The 17751-nt window shown below is 32.5% G+C and overlaps 1 protein-coding gene across 2 annotated transcripts in view; it reads left to right on the top strand.

Annotated features, from left to right (window-relative positions):
• The window catches only part of LOC126968368 (protein qui-1), a 127278-nt gene extending 116666 nt beyond the window's left edge, over positions 1-10612 (top strand). For both annotated transcript variants that reach the window (XM_050813353.1, XM_050813352.1), the window contains 4 exons: positions 193-265; positions 1105-1209; positions 2591-2666; positions 4660-10612. In XM_050813353.1, the coding sequence (XP_050669310.1) occupies positions 193-265; positions 1105-1209; positions 2591-2666; positions 4660-4676 (271 nt within the window). In that variant the 3' untranslated portion in view covers positions 4677-10612. The remainder of the gene's footprint in view (positions 1-192; positions 266-1104; positions 1210-2590; positions 2667-4659) is intronic.
• The last annotated feature ends 7139 nt before the right edge of the window (positions 10613-17751 follow it).

The raw sequence follows: 17751 nt of genomic DNA, 5'->3' as shown, positions 1-17751 counted from the left end.
TTCATCTTTTCCGTTACAATATTCTCCTGAACACTCAAATAAGAGGGCATAGCCATACGAATCTTTTCTTACGATATAAGTGTACTTGGAAACAAAGAAAATGAAAAATTATTTTGACACACTATGAAAAGAATATTTATGAATGTCGATGAAAGGTTTCGAAATTTATTCTGATGTATTTTTGCCTCTCAGATTCTCAGTATCAGCGTCAATGGAAGAGATATCAAAAATTCAGGAGGCCAAAAATAAGGATCTTGGATCACAGGTGATTTAGAATTTTAATTAATTTACAAGTGCCATTGTAAACATGTTTTGTCTTTAACACAATCGTCGGCGTATAATAATTTATGCCCAAAATTTATAATTTCAGTTTCACGTTTCCACGACGTGCCAACTCATTCTAATAAGTAATATTACACTTAACTGTCGTAATTATAGACTCAATTTTGTAAGTATTTTGTCTGATTGCAATAAAAGGTGAATACAAATTTTCGCACGAATAGGCACCGCTGTAATTGACATGATTATCTAATTAGTATTAAATACCTATTATGTAGTGATTTTTTTATTATTTATATATTAGCTCATGCTGACGACTTAATAGAGATAGCAGGAAAAGACTGGATGCATAAAAGCAAAAATCGAACACTATGGAAAAACATGGAGGAGGCCTTTACTCTAACGAGATTCACAACTCAAATAAATAGAAGTATAAGCAACTAATCTTACTAACACCAAACTATTAATGTTTATAAAATTGATGTTTATCTCATGTCCTATTCCAGTTCCGGTTCCCGTTTTCGCTCCCAATCCGGACATATTGTATGAATCTTATTTGGAGGAAGATTGCTTTGGCAAACTAAACCTACTATTGGTATAGTTATAGCTCATCGAAGTGAATTTCAGTTTTTCATAAATCCGGCGGGAACTATGGATTTTTCCGGGATGATATGTAGCCTTTCCCAAGCTCTAGTCTATCGCTGTACCAAATATCATCAAAATCGGTTCAGTAGCTTCGGCGTAAAAGCATAACAAACAAACTTAGATTCAAATTTTTAATATTAAATAGGGATTATTTATTATTTTGATACTTTTAATACTCAGGTGAGCCTGGGACCGGAGCAGGCTGCATTGGCTCAATCACAACACTTCGATCAACTTGAGGCACTTTGGAACAAGATATCACCTCCCAGACGACGCTCTAATAAGGTTTTGTATATTATTTATAATTTTTATAATGAAACTAGCTGACCCAGCAAACGTTGTAGTGCCGATATTAAAATCGTGATCGTAGATGGGTGAAAATTTCAAATTGTATGTATTTTTAATGCTGACTCATAATCAAACAAATAAAAAAAAATGTCAAAAAAATAAAATAAAAAAAATCGTGTAGACCACCCTTAACATTTAGGGGGATGAAAAATAGATGTTGTCCGATTCTCAGACCTACCCAATATGCACTCAAAATTTCATGAGAATCGGTCGAGCCGTTTCGGAGGAGTTCAATGTTTAACACCATGACACGAGAATTTTATATATTAGACTAGCTGACCCAGCAAACGTTGTATTGCCGATATTAAAATCGCGATAGAAAAGTAACTGTTGATCGTAGAGGAGTGAAAATTTCAAGTTGTATGTATTTTTTAATGCTGACTCATAATCAAACAAATTTTGTGTGGACACGAGACACGAGAATTTTATATATTAGATTATTTAAGTAAACACGTAATATAATAATAAAAATATTTATACCAGACGACGCAACAGAACCTACGAATGTATACGGATGACATATTAAATTGAATGCATGTTATGTTTCTACTAAAAATTGGTGAATAATAAACAACTGCCGTTGGGGCAGTGAAGTCGACGCAGTGTTGGTAGGTCCATCCACAAGATGGACCGAGGATCTGGTCAAGATCGCCGGAATACGTTGGACGAGGGCAGCGCAGGACCGCTCGTCGCTTAGATCTTTGGGGGAGGCCTTTTTCCAGCAGTGGACGTCTTCCGGCTCATGATGATGATGATACAAGTTTAAAACCTAAGCATGTAATATTTATTTAAAAAAACATCATGTTCGTGAAACCATTGATCAAATTGTTATGAAACTTTGATACGAGTTAGTCTAGGAGCGCCCAGAGCGGTTCCAATTCCAAAAAATAAATATTAAATGTTATTTTGCCGACATTGCTTTATACTTAATGTGGCATTGCAACGCATATTGGATACGAATACAGTTTAGTATATAATATATACTTAGGTAATCTAGACATCTAGACAGAGCCTGTTGCTGTGAGACAACCGATAAAAACAGGCCAGGTTTATTACTTTAGTGTGCGTGAAAAGCTACGCCTTACACTCGCAATTATACAAACAACACTTTGTGTTAGTGTGAGTGCATTGCTCAAAATACAGGCTAACTGTCAACCTCAATTTTTTTTGACCTTTCACAACTGTCACAGTCTATCTAGACGTATAAGTGATCTAAGGTTATTTATTATATCCTATATCGAAGGATTAATTATGTTGTTGTTTATTATTGATAGTACTTGACTCTATCACGTCAGATGAACAGAATTTATTGTTACAGAGTCTATCAAAACAGAGCTCGTTGATTGAGCGCGTGGATTCCTCTGATGAAGAACACACTCCAGTTGAAGAGCAGGGTAAGATTTAGTCACTGCAAAATAAAAATAGAAACAGTTTATTAGCAACAACACAACAATTTACAATATCAATTAAAATCTTAAAATACTTAATTTAATAAAGTAACAAATATTATAAAAATGAAAAAAAAATAACTGTGTGAGTGATTCCCTGCTAAAAGGAGCTGACTCAGTACATTGTTGGTCAGTGCAGAAGACACCAACACAACACTAGATTTCAGCAGACTCTCATGACATTTGGAGTAGACAGTTGCTATAGTCTTTCCATTGTAATTAATTTGTATACGTATCAAAGGAAATGACTGAATATTTTAATGTTGATTTTGTCGTATTTTTTCTAAATTTATAGTGTAATAGAATAAAATACAAATGATTTAAGTTATCTTTAGTGTTAATTCCGCCAATATTTGGTTTTAAACAATTCGACACGTGTTTCGCCTCTACACGAGGCATCCTCAGGACGTGTTGTCTCGCGAAAATCTTGAGTCTCGGGCCACATTTTGGCGAGACAACACGTCCTGAGGATGCCTCGTGTAGAGGCGAAACACGTGTCGAATTGTTTAAAAACAAATATTGGCGGAATTAACACTAAAGATAATATAAATCATTTGTATAATTATGGATTTCCGCAAAGTAACGTCTACTTCAATAAATTTTAATAAAATAAAAATAAATAAATAATGGTAATTATAATAAATATTAAATCATATATCTGTACATAATATAATATGTAATGTAATGTAATATATAAAATATCTACCAATAGCATAACTATCACAAGATATCATATATTTCATTATCATCAGAAATTTCATTCTAGCCATGCAAGTAATCACAGTATATATGGAAACAACTATAATACTCGTAAAATGTTTCGTTGAAAATCTTTTTGACTTTTTATTTAAATAAAACACTTTTAAAAGATTAAAACGCGTGTAATTGTAACAGTGTTTAAACATAAGATTTTTCGTAAAAGTTACCTATTAATCTTTAAGCTAACCCGACCTTTCGTGACCTTTCCAGAGCTTTCAGGGGGACTGCGGTTGACACGAACCGAGATAGTATTTGTCACATTTTTTTATTTTATTTTTATGCAAATAAGGGACGAGACGAGCAGCGCGTTCAGCTGACGGTAATTGATACGTCTTACCCATTACAATGCAGTGCAGCTGCATTACAATTGCGCTCGTCACCTTGAGACATAAGGTGTTAAGTCTCATTTGCTAACTAATTTCACTAGCTACGGCACCCTAAACACAATAATGCTTACACATTACTGCTTCACGGCAGTAATAGGCACCGTTGTGGTACCCATAATCTAGCCGGCATTCTGTGCAAAGGAGACTGGTAAACAGTTGTCATTATGAAGTTTAGTGCCATTTTTTGTCTCGAAGGTGGTATTCTAATAATAGTAATTCTAAAAAGTGTTTTATTTAAATGTGTCACACTTCCCTTAGTCAAATACTATGGATTTTTTATGTCAATATATAACAGAAGACCGCAGGGCTCAGTCGATGATAGATATTCACCAAAGCCCATTACATTATGAATAATTAGCCACCGGTCGAGTTTTGGGGCGACCGACCTTAGGCTGAATGATTCAAATGATCAAACGAATTAACTTTTGATATATTACATATAATTGATTTTGTATTTGTAATTTACATTAAACATGAGAATGTTATGTTCTATGAATTTTTTTCTATGAAAATAAGGGATGAGACGAGCAGGACGTTCAGCTGATGGTAATTGATACGCCATGCCCATAACAATGCAACCCCGCTCAGGATTCTTGAAAATCCCCAAAAATTCTGAGCAGCCTACAACTGCGCTCGTCGCCTTGAGACATAAGATGTTAAGTCTCATTTGCCCAGTAATTTCACTAGCTACGGCTCTCGTCAGACCGAAACACAGTAAAGTTTACACATTACTGCTTCACGGCAGAAATAGGCGAAATGTTATGTAAATGACTATATTATTTTCTTTATTTCAGAACACATGGTGGAGTAAAACGGTTTTATTCATTCTTTGCGCTTTGTTCATTAATTAAAAAAAAAAAAAACTAAATATAATTTAGAGTTGGTCTCATTATGTTAAATTAATTTATAGTTTTAAAAGTGTGATTTTAATTTATGAGATATTTTGTTAAAAACACATCAATATAACTTTAATGATATTATAGTCATAGATTAAGGATTGGTCTCCGCTGCGCTACTTCTAGATACCGCACTACCTAAGAACAATAGCTTTTATCTGCGGCTACTATTAGATGCTTGTTTGCGTGGCATTTAGTGGCATCTTGTAATTTTGTAACATACGCTTCTTGTTATTTTACTACTTTAATTTCAATAATTAATAAAATACGAAATACTTACTGACGATATGTGATCCCACTATCTTTTTTATTTCTTGTAGTATTATTTATACAAAGTTTTACTACACAACCCGGCATTTTAGTTTCAACTATTAGCAAAGTTTAACAGAACATGTCAACGTCACACGAACACGAGACTGGCTCGAGTACGCCCATGCGGGTGTAGTAAAAGTTGCCGCATTTTGCGACTACGAGACCAATCCTTGATCTAAGGTATTTATGTCCAAATACATCATTAAATTCAATTTCGCAAGTTTTCAAGAACTCCACAGTATAATTTCTTTGAACGAAGCCATTGAATGGTTACTTTTAAAGTGTTTGTAATTACTCTTTTGTTCGCCAAAATATGTTTCCGGAAATAATTTCGTCACTAGACGGTTACAAGAAATGACGTTGTTAGCAAAAGTATCGTTAAATATTGTAACAAGTAAATAAAGATTGAAGTCAATGAAATGGCAATTGAATTCTTTATTAAAAATAGTGATTAATTGAGATCATAATATTTAAATGTCTTTATATTTTCTACACCATTATATCATAAACCAAAATTTCTAGTAAAATCTTTATACCGGATCAAGACCATTTAAATTAAGACTCATTATTAAGTTGATATTATTATGTTTTTTAGTTGACAAAATTGGACGATACTTTTGTAGGAGCTCGCAGATACGAATATCTGAATAGGGTAGTTAATAGTATTCAGTATCATTGTTTTAAAAACTTTTAATAAGTTTAAAATTATGTTTTTCATTGTCACTATACTATCGGGACATACGGGCTATGTCTGTATAGTATATGTAGAATCGATGATTCTCTTCAAACAATTTCCTGCACGTTTCGTATGTGTAGTTGATTAAGTATCCCTTTTTAACAATGAAGTAGTTTTTATTATAAATATCTTTTATTTCTTCACTATACACTTAAATTATTTTATCTTCATCTCCCTTTACTTATGTGCTAATTACTATCTTAATTTCTAGTAGTTACATACGCTTTTACTAACTATTTAAATCACGTTTTATATTTGCAAATTAATTTTATTATTTGAAATTTGAAAATTTTGCACTATTAATTTGGATCCAAATATTTATGAAACCCTAGCTGTATTTCATTAGATAAGTAGTAACCTGTTAAGCTACTTCCTTACTAAGGGTATGTTCCGATATGCACTGCGACCACTGTACAGTGTGACGTCAATTTAGTATACTGTGAAGCCGTTCCTTTATAGCCAGTTATACTGGTTACTATTTAAAACGGAACGCAATCCCGTATACTTTCAGCCGCATTTTTTGACGCAGCATTCAAATTCTGTTGTTGGAGTACTGTCAAATTAAAAATATTTGAGATTTAACTGTAGGTATTGTTTACAAAATGTTAGGCACTCGAGTGGTTTTGACTGATCACGTGATCAAATTACTGCGAGTACCTTACCTCGAAAATGCCAGTGCTCACGGTAGAATATGGCGTTGATTTATTACGTCATATATTTCCCTAGGGTACTGCGGCAGTATACTGGCAGTCCATAACGGAACGAATGTTTCTATAGTGATAGCACTGTGCAGTGCTCGCAGTGCATATCGGAACATACCCTAAATGTATCGTTCTAGTTTCCAAGCTGTGATCCTTTGTAAAGACTACTATGTAAGTACATACGTAAGGTACTCTTTAGTCAACTTGTGTGATTCGTCTAGTCAATGTACTTTATCGTTTTACAAGTGCAATAATATCTATTTAGTAAGTAAGTTCAATTTTAGGTAATAATACCATCTATCTCTGATTTACTTTTAGATACATCTACAATATTGATTTATATTTTTGGTTTTATCTCTATATTACATTACGTAACTGCTGGTTACATCACAGCCTGTTGTACAGCAACTTATTCAAGATTAATTATCAATCCATCATTCCTTGGCAGTGCGTAATACATCGTAGCAAAATTATACTTAATACGTAAGTTGTTCTAACAGTTTTCCATCATAATTCGGAATTATTTCGCATATGCCTTCTTCTATGGTATTTATATTATTATATACTAACCTATGTAAGTTGATTATTTTCGAAACAATTGTTAAGATACAATGCTTATTCACAAAGATCCACGTAGCTTTAGCGCCGTATTTTTGTACCAACAGTATAATAACGACAGTTGCTTAAAGTAAATTATGCAAAATTAAGAATAGAAAAGAAAAGCAAAATCTAATGATTTTTCCAAGTAAAATTGCGAAAAGAAGTAACGGCTCATTTTAGGTTACCCAATACTCTTCTAACTAAGCTTGAAAATGTCATTTAGAAGTAGATCACTGACGAATGACGTTTCAATTACGATAGCATTCAATTTAATTATTAACAAAATACAAAACAAAACCATAGACCGTTTAGGGACCGTAGGGCCGTTTAATTAATAGTGAGACTTAAAAATAAATAGAATATCCTTAAATAATAGTTAAGAAGAAGAATAAAGAATATCTCTAAACAATTTAAGGCGAGTCATTTGCCCGGAAATATCAGCTCGCTTTTCTGGGATAGTCATGGAGTGGTCTTGATTAAATTTCTCGACCATAGAGCTACTGTTCCTGACTCTGTATATAGAACAATTACTAATAAAACATCGTAACGAAATTTGAAAGAATTGGTGAGGCAAACTAGCAAAAATTGTTTTGTTCCATTAGAATTTAGAATAATGATGAGCAGGTCCACAATTGCAATTTAAAATTCTGGCATCGAAATACTTGAACATACTTCACATTCAACCGAACTAGTTGATTCCTATATATTTCCAAGGTTGAATGATTATGATAAAGAACAGAGACTCAAAGATGATGAAGCCGTAGTCTCTGCGAAAAGGAATTTTAGGTGTACAGGATGAAGAGTTTTTGAAGAAATGTTTTTTTTACCGGCAACATACGCATTCTCACTTTATACTGAACGCCCTACGTGCTACGCCCTAAATCAGTGGTATTAGTCGAATTTCTCAAAATCATCTTATTTAATATTTAGCATTTAGCACAACTTCTCTTTTTATGTGATTTATTTTTACAAATTATCATAATATAATATTATTATTGATATGTCCTATATTTATGCATTTATTAATGAATTGTATGTTTTTGTCAACGAATTAATTACTCTATTTTATAATGATTGTAGAATAATATGCTGTTATATTTTGAGTAATGTTAATAGGGTAACATTTAACATAAAATCATATTCCTTTTATGTTTACGCACTAAACTTACTCAAATCACGGGCTGCGTTATACTGGGTCACCGCAATAGGACACAATAATTTCATGTTAGAACCGTAGACGTGAGCAATTTCAACATTCCTGCAATGACGCCCGCTATAAAATCTCACCGTTATACTCGGGTACTTCACGAGTTTAGATACAATAGTATATCCGATAGATTTAGAATATACTTGCGTTTAGACAACCTGACAGTCCAATAATAATGCGTAATCAATTTTGATTTTTTAATGTATGTTCGTTTAGTAGTTTAGTATTCAAAATAACTGAGCTTATTTCAAACATGGCTGATTGTTTACATCTTTTCAATCAGCATTACTTACAGTAACAATAGATTCAATTTCCTTTTCTATATTGATCACTCAACATCAATAACAGTTACAACAGATTCGTTTTCCTTTTTTATATTGATCAATCAACATCAGTTACATTTACAATAGATTCGCTTTCCTTTTCTATATTGATCAATCAACATCAGTTACAGTAATAATAGATTCGCTTTCCTTTTCTATATTGATCAATCAACATCAGTTACAGTAATAATAGATTCACTTTCCTTTTCTATATAGATCAATCAACATCAGTTACAGTAATAATAGATTCGCTTTCTTTTTCTAAATTGATCAATCAACATCAGTTACAGTAATAATAGATTCGCTTTCCTTTTCTATATTGATCAATCAACATCAGTTACAGTAACAATAGATTCGCTTCCTTTTTCTATATTGATCAATCAACATCAGTTACAGTAACGATAGATTCGTTTTCCTTTTCTAGTTTCTAGTTTCTTCTCTCTTGCACGCATTTTTTGTCTATTCGTTAGTAAATTGTAAGTCTAAAAGTAAATCTTATGATACAACATTTTAACTGTTAGTGTTATTTAAAAGTCTCATTTGAATCATTGTTTTTAAATACGTCATAAACTCAATGACTTTCTATACATATAGACAAATCACGTCGTATAAAAACAAAGCCGAAATATAAAAAATGCCACAAATTACACTACCATCAACTTCGACTGCTTTATCTATACATTGCTACATTTACTCGAGTTGTTCAAAAGATACTTGGTCAATAAGCAGCAATGTAATACATTTATTTAGTGAAGGTTACGGATGTTGAATTTAGTACCCATATCAGACAGTTACATACGATTAAGGAGAAAAGTGTGCTTACATTGTGTTTGAGCACACTTTTACTGTTCCGCTATCAGACTGCAAATGATGTCCATATAATATATGTATAGAAGGTCATTGCATAAACAAATAGACATTTTTGATTAAGTAAATTCGTAGTGGAATGTTATTCGTATGCAGACATAGATTTAATTTATAAATAGACATCAGCCTACTCATAAATAAAAACATCTGTATCCCTAGTTTTAATATGTGTCTGTAGTCTTAGTACAGTTAGTGATTGCAATAATATTTATAAGTAGATGCACTTGTTTGTAGGTAAGATTCTAGGATTTTGTCGATATTCTGTTGTTTCAAATGTACACGCTTTGAGTAACTTCGCCTTTTGTCGTGTTTCCTAAGCAAGGGCTCGATAATGTTCATGTAAAAACAATATTTTTATTTGCATTATGAGCAGTTTTAAAAAAAATTTTTTTTGAACAATTATTTTCAGCTTGAACGACGTAAAGAAATACGATCTTTAACCTGAAAAATAAATAAAATATTGAATTGTGAATTTTGAGCTGTTTTTTTGTATTAATTTAAATTTTTAGGTCAATTCTATTGTTTGCTCAATAGTTTATTTACACATAACTATTATTTGGGTCGCACACTCTGTGAATATATCATCTATGTAATAAATTCAAAACAACCATCACGAAAATAATTTCAATGGATCCTGTATAAAAGATTCTGAAACAGTTAGATTACTGCTAACATTAAAAAGCCAGCCCTGGTAACCATTGCATCATCCAAACGAGTGTTGTAATGTTGTACTGCATTTCATTACAACACTAGTTTGGATGATGTAATGGTTTTTAGGACATTGGGTGTTTTAATGTTGGCAATAAGCTAACTGTTTTAGACTCTTTAATAGAGGATCGCATGGCTATAGATAAAATTTATTAAATTTTTATTTAACAAAATAATTAACGCCAACAGATAATTGTATTATATTGATATAATTTAGAAGTCTATACGCTTTTATAAAAATATTGTTCTTACATAGTGTGTAATGTAACTAGAGTGTAACCTTGTTGACTATTTATATAGAATTTTTATATTTAACGTTTCTTAATCGTCACTCGAATGAATTTCATTTTGAACCTGTCGTGATGTTATACTTAAAATATATTCTCTGTGTTTCCTATATGAAGTTTTATTTCCACTTTAATAAAAAATCGTAAATGTACCAAACATTTATATTTTTTTTAAAGTGCTGGTCGGAATACATTCAAGAGTTTTTTTTAAATAATAAGGGACGAGACGAGCAGGACTTTCAGCTAATGATAATTGATACGCCCGCCCATTACAGTGCAGTGCCGCTCAGGCTTCTTGAAAAACCCAAAAATTAAGAGCAGCGCTAAATTGCGCTCGTGGATCTGACTCTGTGGACTCTTAAGATGTTAAGTCTCATTTGCCCAGTAATTTCACTAGCTACTGACCGAAACACAATAATGCTTACACATTACTGCTTCACGGCAGAAATAGGCGCCGTTGTAAAACCTATAATCTAGCCGGCATCCTGTGCAAAGAAGCCTCCTAATGGTAAGTATGAAGGTAATACGGTCGAAAGAACCGACATAATCGCAATTATATTTTAAATGCGAACGTTAGTGAGTGTGTGTGTGTCTATGTTTAATACTTCTTATTTATAGCTGTTTACTCGGACCAATTTTAATAAAATTTGGCACGCAGAAAGCTGACTCCCTGGATTAACACAGGCTACATTTACAGATATTTACTACTATTTATATATTAAAGAAATAAAATAAAAAAGAGTTTTTCTGGTGAACGTTTCGATAACAGTTATAGATAGAACCATATGTTATAGATTTGATTGTATTAATACTACTTGTTCAATTAGGTTACAAATAATTGAATGACAAACAAATCTGTATTAACCTACATAGGCATGCTGACAGGTTTTGGACTCCTCTTTAATAATCACGTCTACTATTTAAAAATATTTTACTATAACGCCTATTATTAAAAAAGATTCCTAAACAAATTGAAAACGCTGGTAAATATCATTATGGATGTGACGCATATATAAATGTAACGTTTCAGACATGAATGACATCGATTTCGTTTTGTGGTAAAAATATTTGGGCTAGGTATTTGTAATGGTCCACACATCCTTCCCAAATCGGCAGTGCACTAGATTTTTCAGATACACCAAAGCCGAGTGTGCCGTACGGCAACCTATTCCCTCACCAAGTTCTGACCTTTATTTTGTTTATAAGATCGTTTATTTTGCATGGTCTTAGGCTTGTTTCAATAGCTAATATAATTATAAGCAATCTATTGCTACACGTAAAATAATTCGGTTGATAGAACGCTGCGCTCGCACCAAAATCGTGCCGATCTGAGGCATACCGCGCGCGATCAGCGATCCCAAACCTGAAAGGGTATTCTATATATTTATTATTAATACTGATTGGTTCCTAAAGTCGAGTTAGAAAATCCAGTTTACTTGTAACTGCTAGCTATAGTATCATTATACTGATCCTCATTAAGCGAAGACTTTCCGATGTCTTACAACTAAACATCATCTATAAGTTTAACTCTTAGGGCCTTACAAATAAACTTGGTATAAACCTATATCTGAGAATAAACCAAGAATATGCAAAATGTCGACTATATCGCTAGCAACACTGTCAATACAATGATAATTCTGAAGTTTTCTTGACTGTTAAGCAGTCTTGCAAATAAATACGGGAAACGTTATACGCCCGAATAAGCAAAATTTATTTGTAAGTCCGTTAATGGTTAAACCTTGCTCACCTAAAACAAACATATTTAAGTGTTGGTTAAAGCAACGAAACGAAAATGGATCCTCTTATCTAACGCGTTTCTCTGTTTTATGTAGGTACCTCTTCTACTGTTTACGTTTGAAGTTTCAATAAATTTCTTTCGTTCTCATACATATTTAAGTGAAACGTCTCAACGTCGTCAAAGCATCCTATATGTATGAGTGTTTTAGGAAATTGAAGGATGTTATACATTAATATAGCTAATTTTATAGTATATATATTAGTCTAGTAAAAAATAAGATAAATCAAATGTAGAAATACAATTGTGGATTAATTCTACAACGGGCTCTATATCTTTCATACGTACGATATGATTGTTTTAACCCATGTGATGCGACAAAACGTTGAAAATTAGACTTTGAGTCCTAGTAGAGCATACCTACGCGCTTCGCACTTAAGGCAAGAAATAACCAACAATATTACAATAATACAACAATAATAAACAGTAAAATATTATGTCGTCTAGATACAAACAGATTCTTGTTCACAACAGACTCAACTTAATCGAGATGCTTTAAAACAGCACAGTTTTTACTTTAATGTGAGGTGAATAATATGAAGTACAACTTTTTGTTACTCTACTAAAATTTGCTCTGACTCTACACCAACGATTCTTATATAGCCGAGCGTGACAGTTCAGTCTTATTGAATACCCAGAGCAGGACGTTCAGATGCTGGTCATTGATACGCCCTACCTATTACAATGCAGTATGCTTAGCATTATTGAAAAACCCAAAAATTCTGAGCGCCACTTCAACTGCGCTCGTCACCTTGAGATATAAGATGTCAAGTGTCATTTGCCCAGTCATTTCACTAGCTACGGCGCCCTTCAGACCGAAACACAGTAATGCTTACACATTACTGCTTCACAGCAGATATAGGCACCGTTGTGGTACCCATAATCTAGCCGGCGTCCTGTGCAAAGGAGCTGGTGAAATAAGTTTTCACTTCGAAATCACTTTCATTGAGTAATTTTCAAACAATGTGCCTAAAAGCAATTTATGAAGATCGACATTACAAGGAAAACTAAGATAAAATCAAATGTAGAAATACAATTGTCGATTAATTCTACAACTATTTGTCTTTCTACAACGGGTTCTATATCATTCATATGTACAATATAATTTTAGTTTACGTATATTGGAACTATAAAATAACCTTTAAGTAGATAATAATGTTATAATTAATTTGAAATTTAATCGATGGTTACAATTTTAGTTTAATTTGTGTACACCCCTAGAGTAGATTTTAAGTGAAGCTTGTCCGAAGCAGTGTCGACATAATTGGGATTGAAATTTACTTAGCGTTGAGCGAAATTGAAGGGTAATTAGTGTTACATTACGGTCTGAGACTGGCTCCTACATTAACTTGGGTAAAGTGGTTGGACAAGTTGCAGACAAATTTCATTAAACCTCGCTAATATAAGTTAAGTGCTTAAATGTTCAGCTTCTGTTTGTAGCTACATTTTTGAAATATTTTGAATAGCGGAAAAGCATTTGACTCTTCGAATTCGTCGGAGTTTTCGTTCGTTTATGTATTACTATGAATCAAAATATTAAAAAAGACATTTGCACATGACAGCTTCCGAATCGAATTTGCTTTAAACTCTTCAAAACGACGATAAATGTACTCTCAATATAGGGGATTGAGAGTACAGGTAAGTACTCAGGTAATGGGAAAACACATTAGCAGGTAATAAGGAATAGGTGTTCTGCAGGGATCTATTCTCGGTCCTTTGTTTCTTATATACATATACTAATGACCTACCTCTAAAAGTAGACAATAGCCATGACAATTGTGTTTGCTGGAGATACCTCTCCTTTTTTTAAAGTAAAGCGACGTTCAGAAATTGATGACGAGGTGAATAACGCAATCTCAAAAGTTTGAAACATTAAACTTGTGGACACTATTGTGTAGAACAAAAGCTCCAGTGGGGTCCCATATATTGATCAACTAGACTCGATCAGTATATATTTTAGTTATTTTCATAGCATGATGACTAACGGTATTTTGCTACGAAGTCTTGCTGCTGACATTAAAATAGTTTTTGGATTGCAAAAACGAGCTGTTTGGACTTATATCAGTTTGGTTATAGACCGCTACTCACATAAAAAATATAATTTAAACATAATGACCATTCATTTTCAGTGTTAGTTGTTTGGCTCCATATTCTAGTACGTTCCAAAGATACATAAGAGCACCGATAACTAAATAACCTTCATTTTGTATTCGGCATTTACCCGTACACGTCTAGGTCTACTCAACATTGGCTGGGTCATGTTAGAATAATTTGTGAAATTAAAGACCAACCACATTGTTTTAGTTACTTTCAACTCATAAATCATAAAAGTTGATATGATTAAATCAAGTACAAATATAATAACTTTCCAAAGTATACCTGGCTTTTCAAGCAACGCAATTTGGTATAATATTACCTAATTAATACAATAATAAAATACTACCTACTTATACTTTGTAGTTATAATATTACCCAGCCAGTGTTGGGTACAACTAGATGTATATGGGTAGACGACAAATACAAATTAATATTGCTGAAACTGTAAGTACCCAAAACGCCTGGGTAATAATAGTTACACCCGGGTAAACCAAACTCTACTTTACCATTAGCATCTAGCATTACCCGTAACATGTACGTTTATTAAAAAAGGTGCTGCTATTAGTCTTACTTTACAACTGTAGAATATATGCGATCAAGACAACCCGAAAATAGACTATTATTTTCATATTACATCAAAGACATTTTACTTAATTGCATTTTAAAAGCGCAAACAAATAATACTGGAAGATCTCTCTCAGAGAGCCATTTTTTTCCGAAGCGGTGACAGTGCTTTAATTGATAAAAAAGGAATTCCAAAAGAATGAATCTCGAAGAAAATGCCTTTTGAGACTGTTTATACACAATTTCATCAAATAAATTTGGATTTCAGTACCCCTAGCTACAGTGTGACTGAAATTGTTACCGAAAGATAGATCATCCTTTTTCGTAAAAATCTAATTAAAATAGATAAATATAGTACGTGAATCAAAGATTATTCAGATTGACTTCGAATTTCAATCGAATATTCGTTTATTTCGATCTAATAAAACTGTGTAATAAGAAAAAGGTAGGAAATTATATGAGAGTTAGATACTTTTATGTTCATTATTAAATGAATATGTTTAAACTCCCTATAGACCAAAGAAAAAACATGACAAATACAAGTGCTTAACACGAGAAAGTAAGACACGTAATAGAAAGTATGGCAATATAAGAGTTTAATTTCCAGGCATGTGCACATAGAAGGTATTTTGACATCATATAAGAGCAGATTATTTCCCTGTTGTTTTATTATGGTTACTGTGTAACATAAGCTAACGGAAAACTGTATATTTAATTACTTCAAGGCATGAAACCAGTCAATTTGGATAAAAGTTGACTCGCCACTCGTATACACGAAATTTAAACTTTTTATTTATGAGAAAAATTTAAATAAAATATACATTTTGACTGTTGCAGCAATATATTCTTGATAATGTTCTATATGTTCATAAGTACATTTAGGAATTTTCTGGAAACTGTGACAACCATAATGTTAACTCGAGGAACAAACATAAACTTGTTATGCCTAGTACTCGGTTAAGTCGAGTTAGTAAGTCTTTTATTCGGCGATGTATTCACAATATGATCCCAAGCAATGTACAAAAAAATATGTTATGATATTTAAAGGAATTGTTAAAAAACGGGAAAGGTTATTATAACATAAATGATTTTCTTAATGATACCACTCTGAGGCAGTCTATTTTGAATAGGTGGTAGTTTTTGAGGTCCAATAAGAGATTTTGAATCCTATTTTGAATAAAAATATATGAATTAGAATTTGAAGACTGGTTATCAAATATTGATATTTTAGAATACTTTGAATTATTCAAAGTAGTTTTTTAGGCCATATCACAAAATGCCGATGATATTTCATATTTCATGAGTTTGTTTGTTATGCTCTAACGCCCTAACTACACTCAATGGTGAAATTTTATACACACCATGTCTTGGAAACAGTTAAAGAGTGCATTCTTAGATCATTTATACATATACAAGGTGTGAAAACGTCGAAAAAATTAAACTTTAGAACTAATCTTTATTTTGAGCAATTCACGCACACTAACACAAAGTGTCATACAAACCGCGAGTGTAAGACGTAGCTTTTCACTAAACTAATATTCGTGGCCTGTTTTTATCGGTTGTCTAACAGCAAGGGACTCTAACTAGACGTATAAATGATCTAAAAGTGCATTTTATCCCTAACTTTTAAGATTTCCCGAAGATGCGTGACTATGGACTAATCAACTACATACGGTCGAAGTCCCGGGCAGAATATAGTCACCATGCAAAGCCTATATACACTAGGACTAATGAATCACAAACTCTTACCACATACCAATTTGTAATCACGATCATTCAAGGTGTTCAAGTTAAAAAGGACAAACAGACAGACACGCAGGCAGCCAATCTTATTACAAAATTTCTCAAAAACATTATTACTACAAATTATATCATTCTTAAATTCGTAAATTTATACACTTCTATAATAAAGTCCCAGCCACTGTTCAGGCATTATCTATAAATAAATTTAAATGTTTAATAAAAAAATGGCTCTATCGTTAATCCTATTACTCCACTGCTGAATATCTAAATGATCGGCAGCCTGGGACTAGATTGTGATTATTTTATAGCGATTGAAATGACTGTACATTATTGTATATTTTTATTGAAAAGAGCGCAAAAAAAGAATGCTGGGAGAGTTTCTTGCGCCGCTTTGTCTCTCTCAGAGCGTCATTTGTTTCCGAAGCGGTAGTAGTATCTAGTAGTTATTAGAAATGACATCAAAAATAATTCTAAAGGAATCAATTTTGAGAAAATAAATGCCTTTTATGCCTTTTTTGTTCGTCCTATTAATGAAGGGTTGCTACTTGTTTAAAATCCCTAAGCAAGCCAGCGTTATAATTTCAATCAGCAACATTAAGTTATCGGGGGTTTCATTTGAATTGTTAATCCTGGCTTAATCGTGATGAGTCATTAAATCCATATTAATCTCAGATCGAAAGGTTTTACTTGTATGGAATATGTAAATGGCATGTGTAAATGATATATTATGGTTAGGATCATTGAAAGTTCGAAGTTTACGTTCAAACCGTTACTTAACGTTCTTAATAATGTTACGTCAGAATGGCAGGAAAAATACAGATTAAAGAGATTTTTTCACCGTCGTTAAAAGAAATTTCGTAGGTGTGGGTAATCATTATTTCGTATACGCTCTTCTTGGTGAACTTTGGTCATACGAGTATCATATTATTTTATAGTATATCAAATAATATTACAAATTTCCGATCACATTTGAAATTTAATATATATTATCAAAATATAGATAGATTATACATGTACCCTTAGATATTTATCTTAAAAATTTATTATCTT

The sequence above is a fragment of the Leptidea sinapis genome, chromosome 15 (assembly GCF_905404315.1).
Source record: "Leptidea sinapis chromosome 15, ilLepSina1.1, whole genome shotgun sequence".
Classification (NCBI taxonomy): domain Eukaryota; kingdom Metazoa; phylum Arthropoda; class Insecta; order Lepidoptera; family Pieridae; genus Leptidea; species Leptidea sinapis.
The sequence above is the reverse complement of the archived record's forward strand: the minus strand, read 5'-3'. Positions and strand labels throughout refer to the sequence as shown.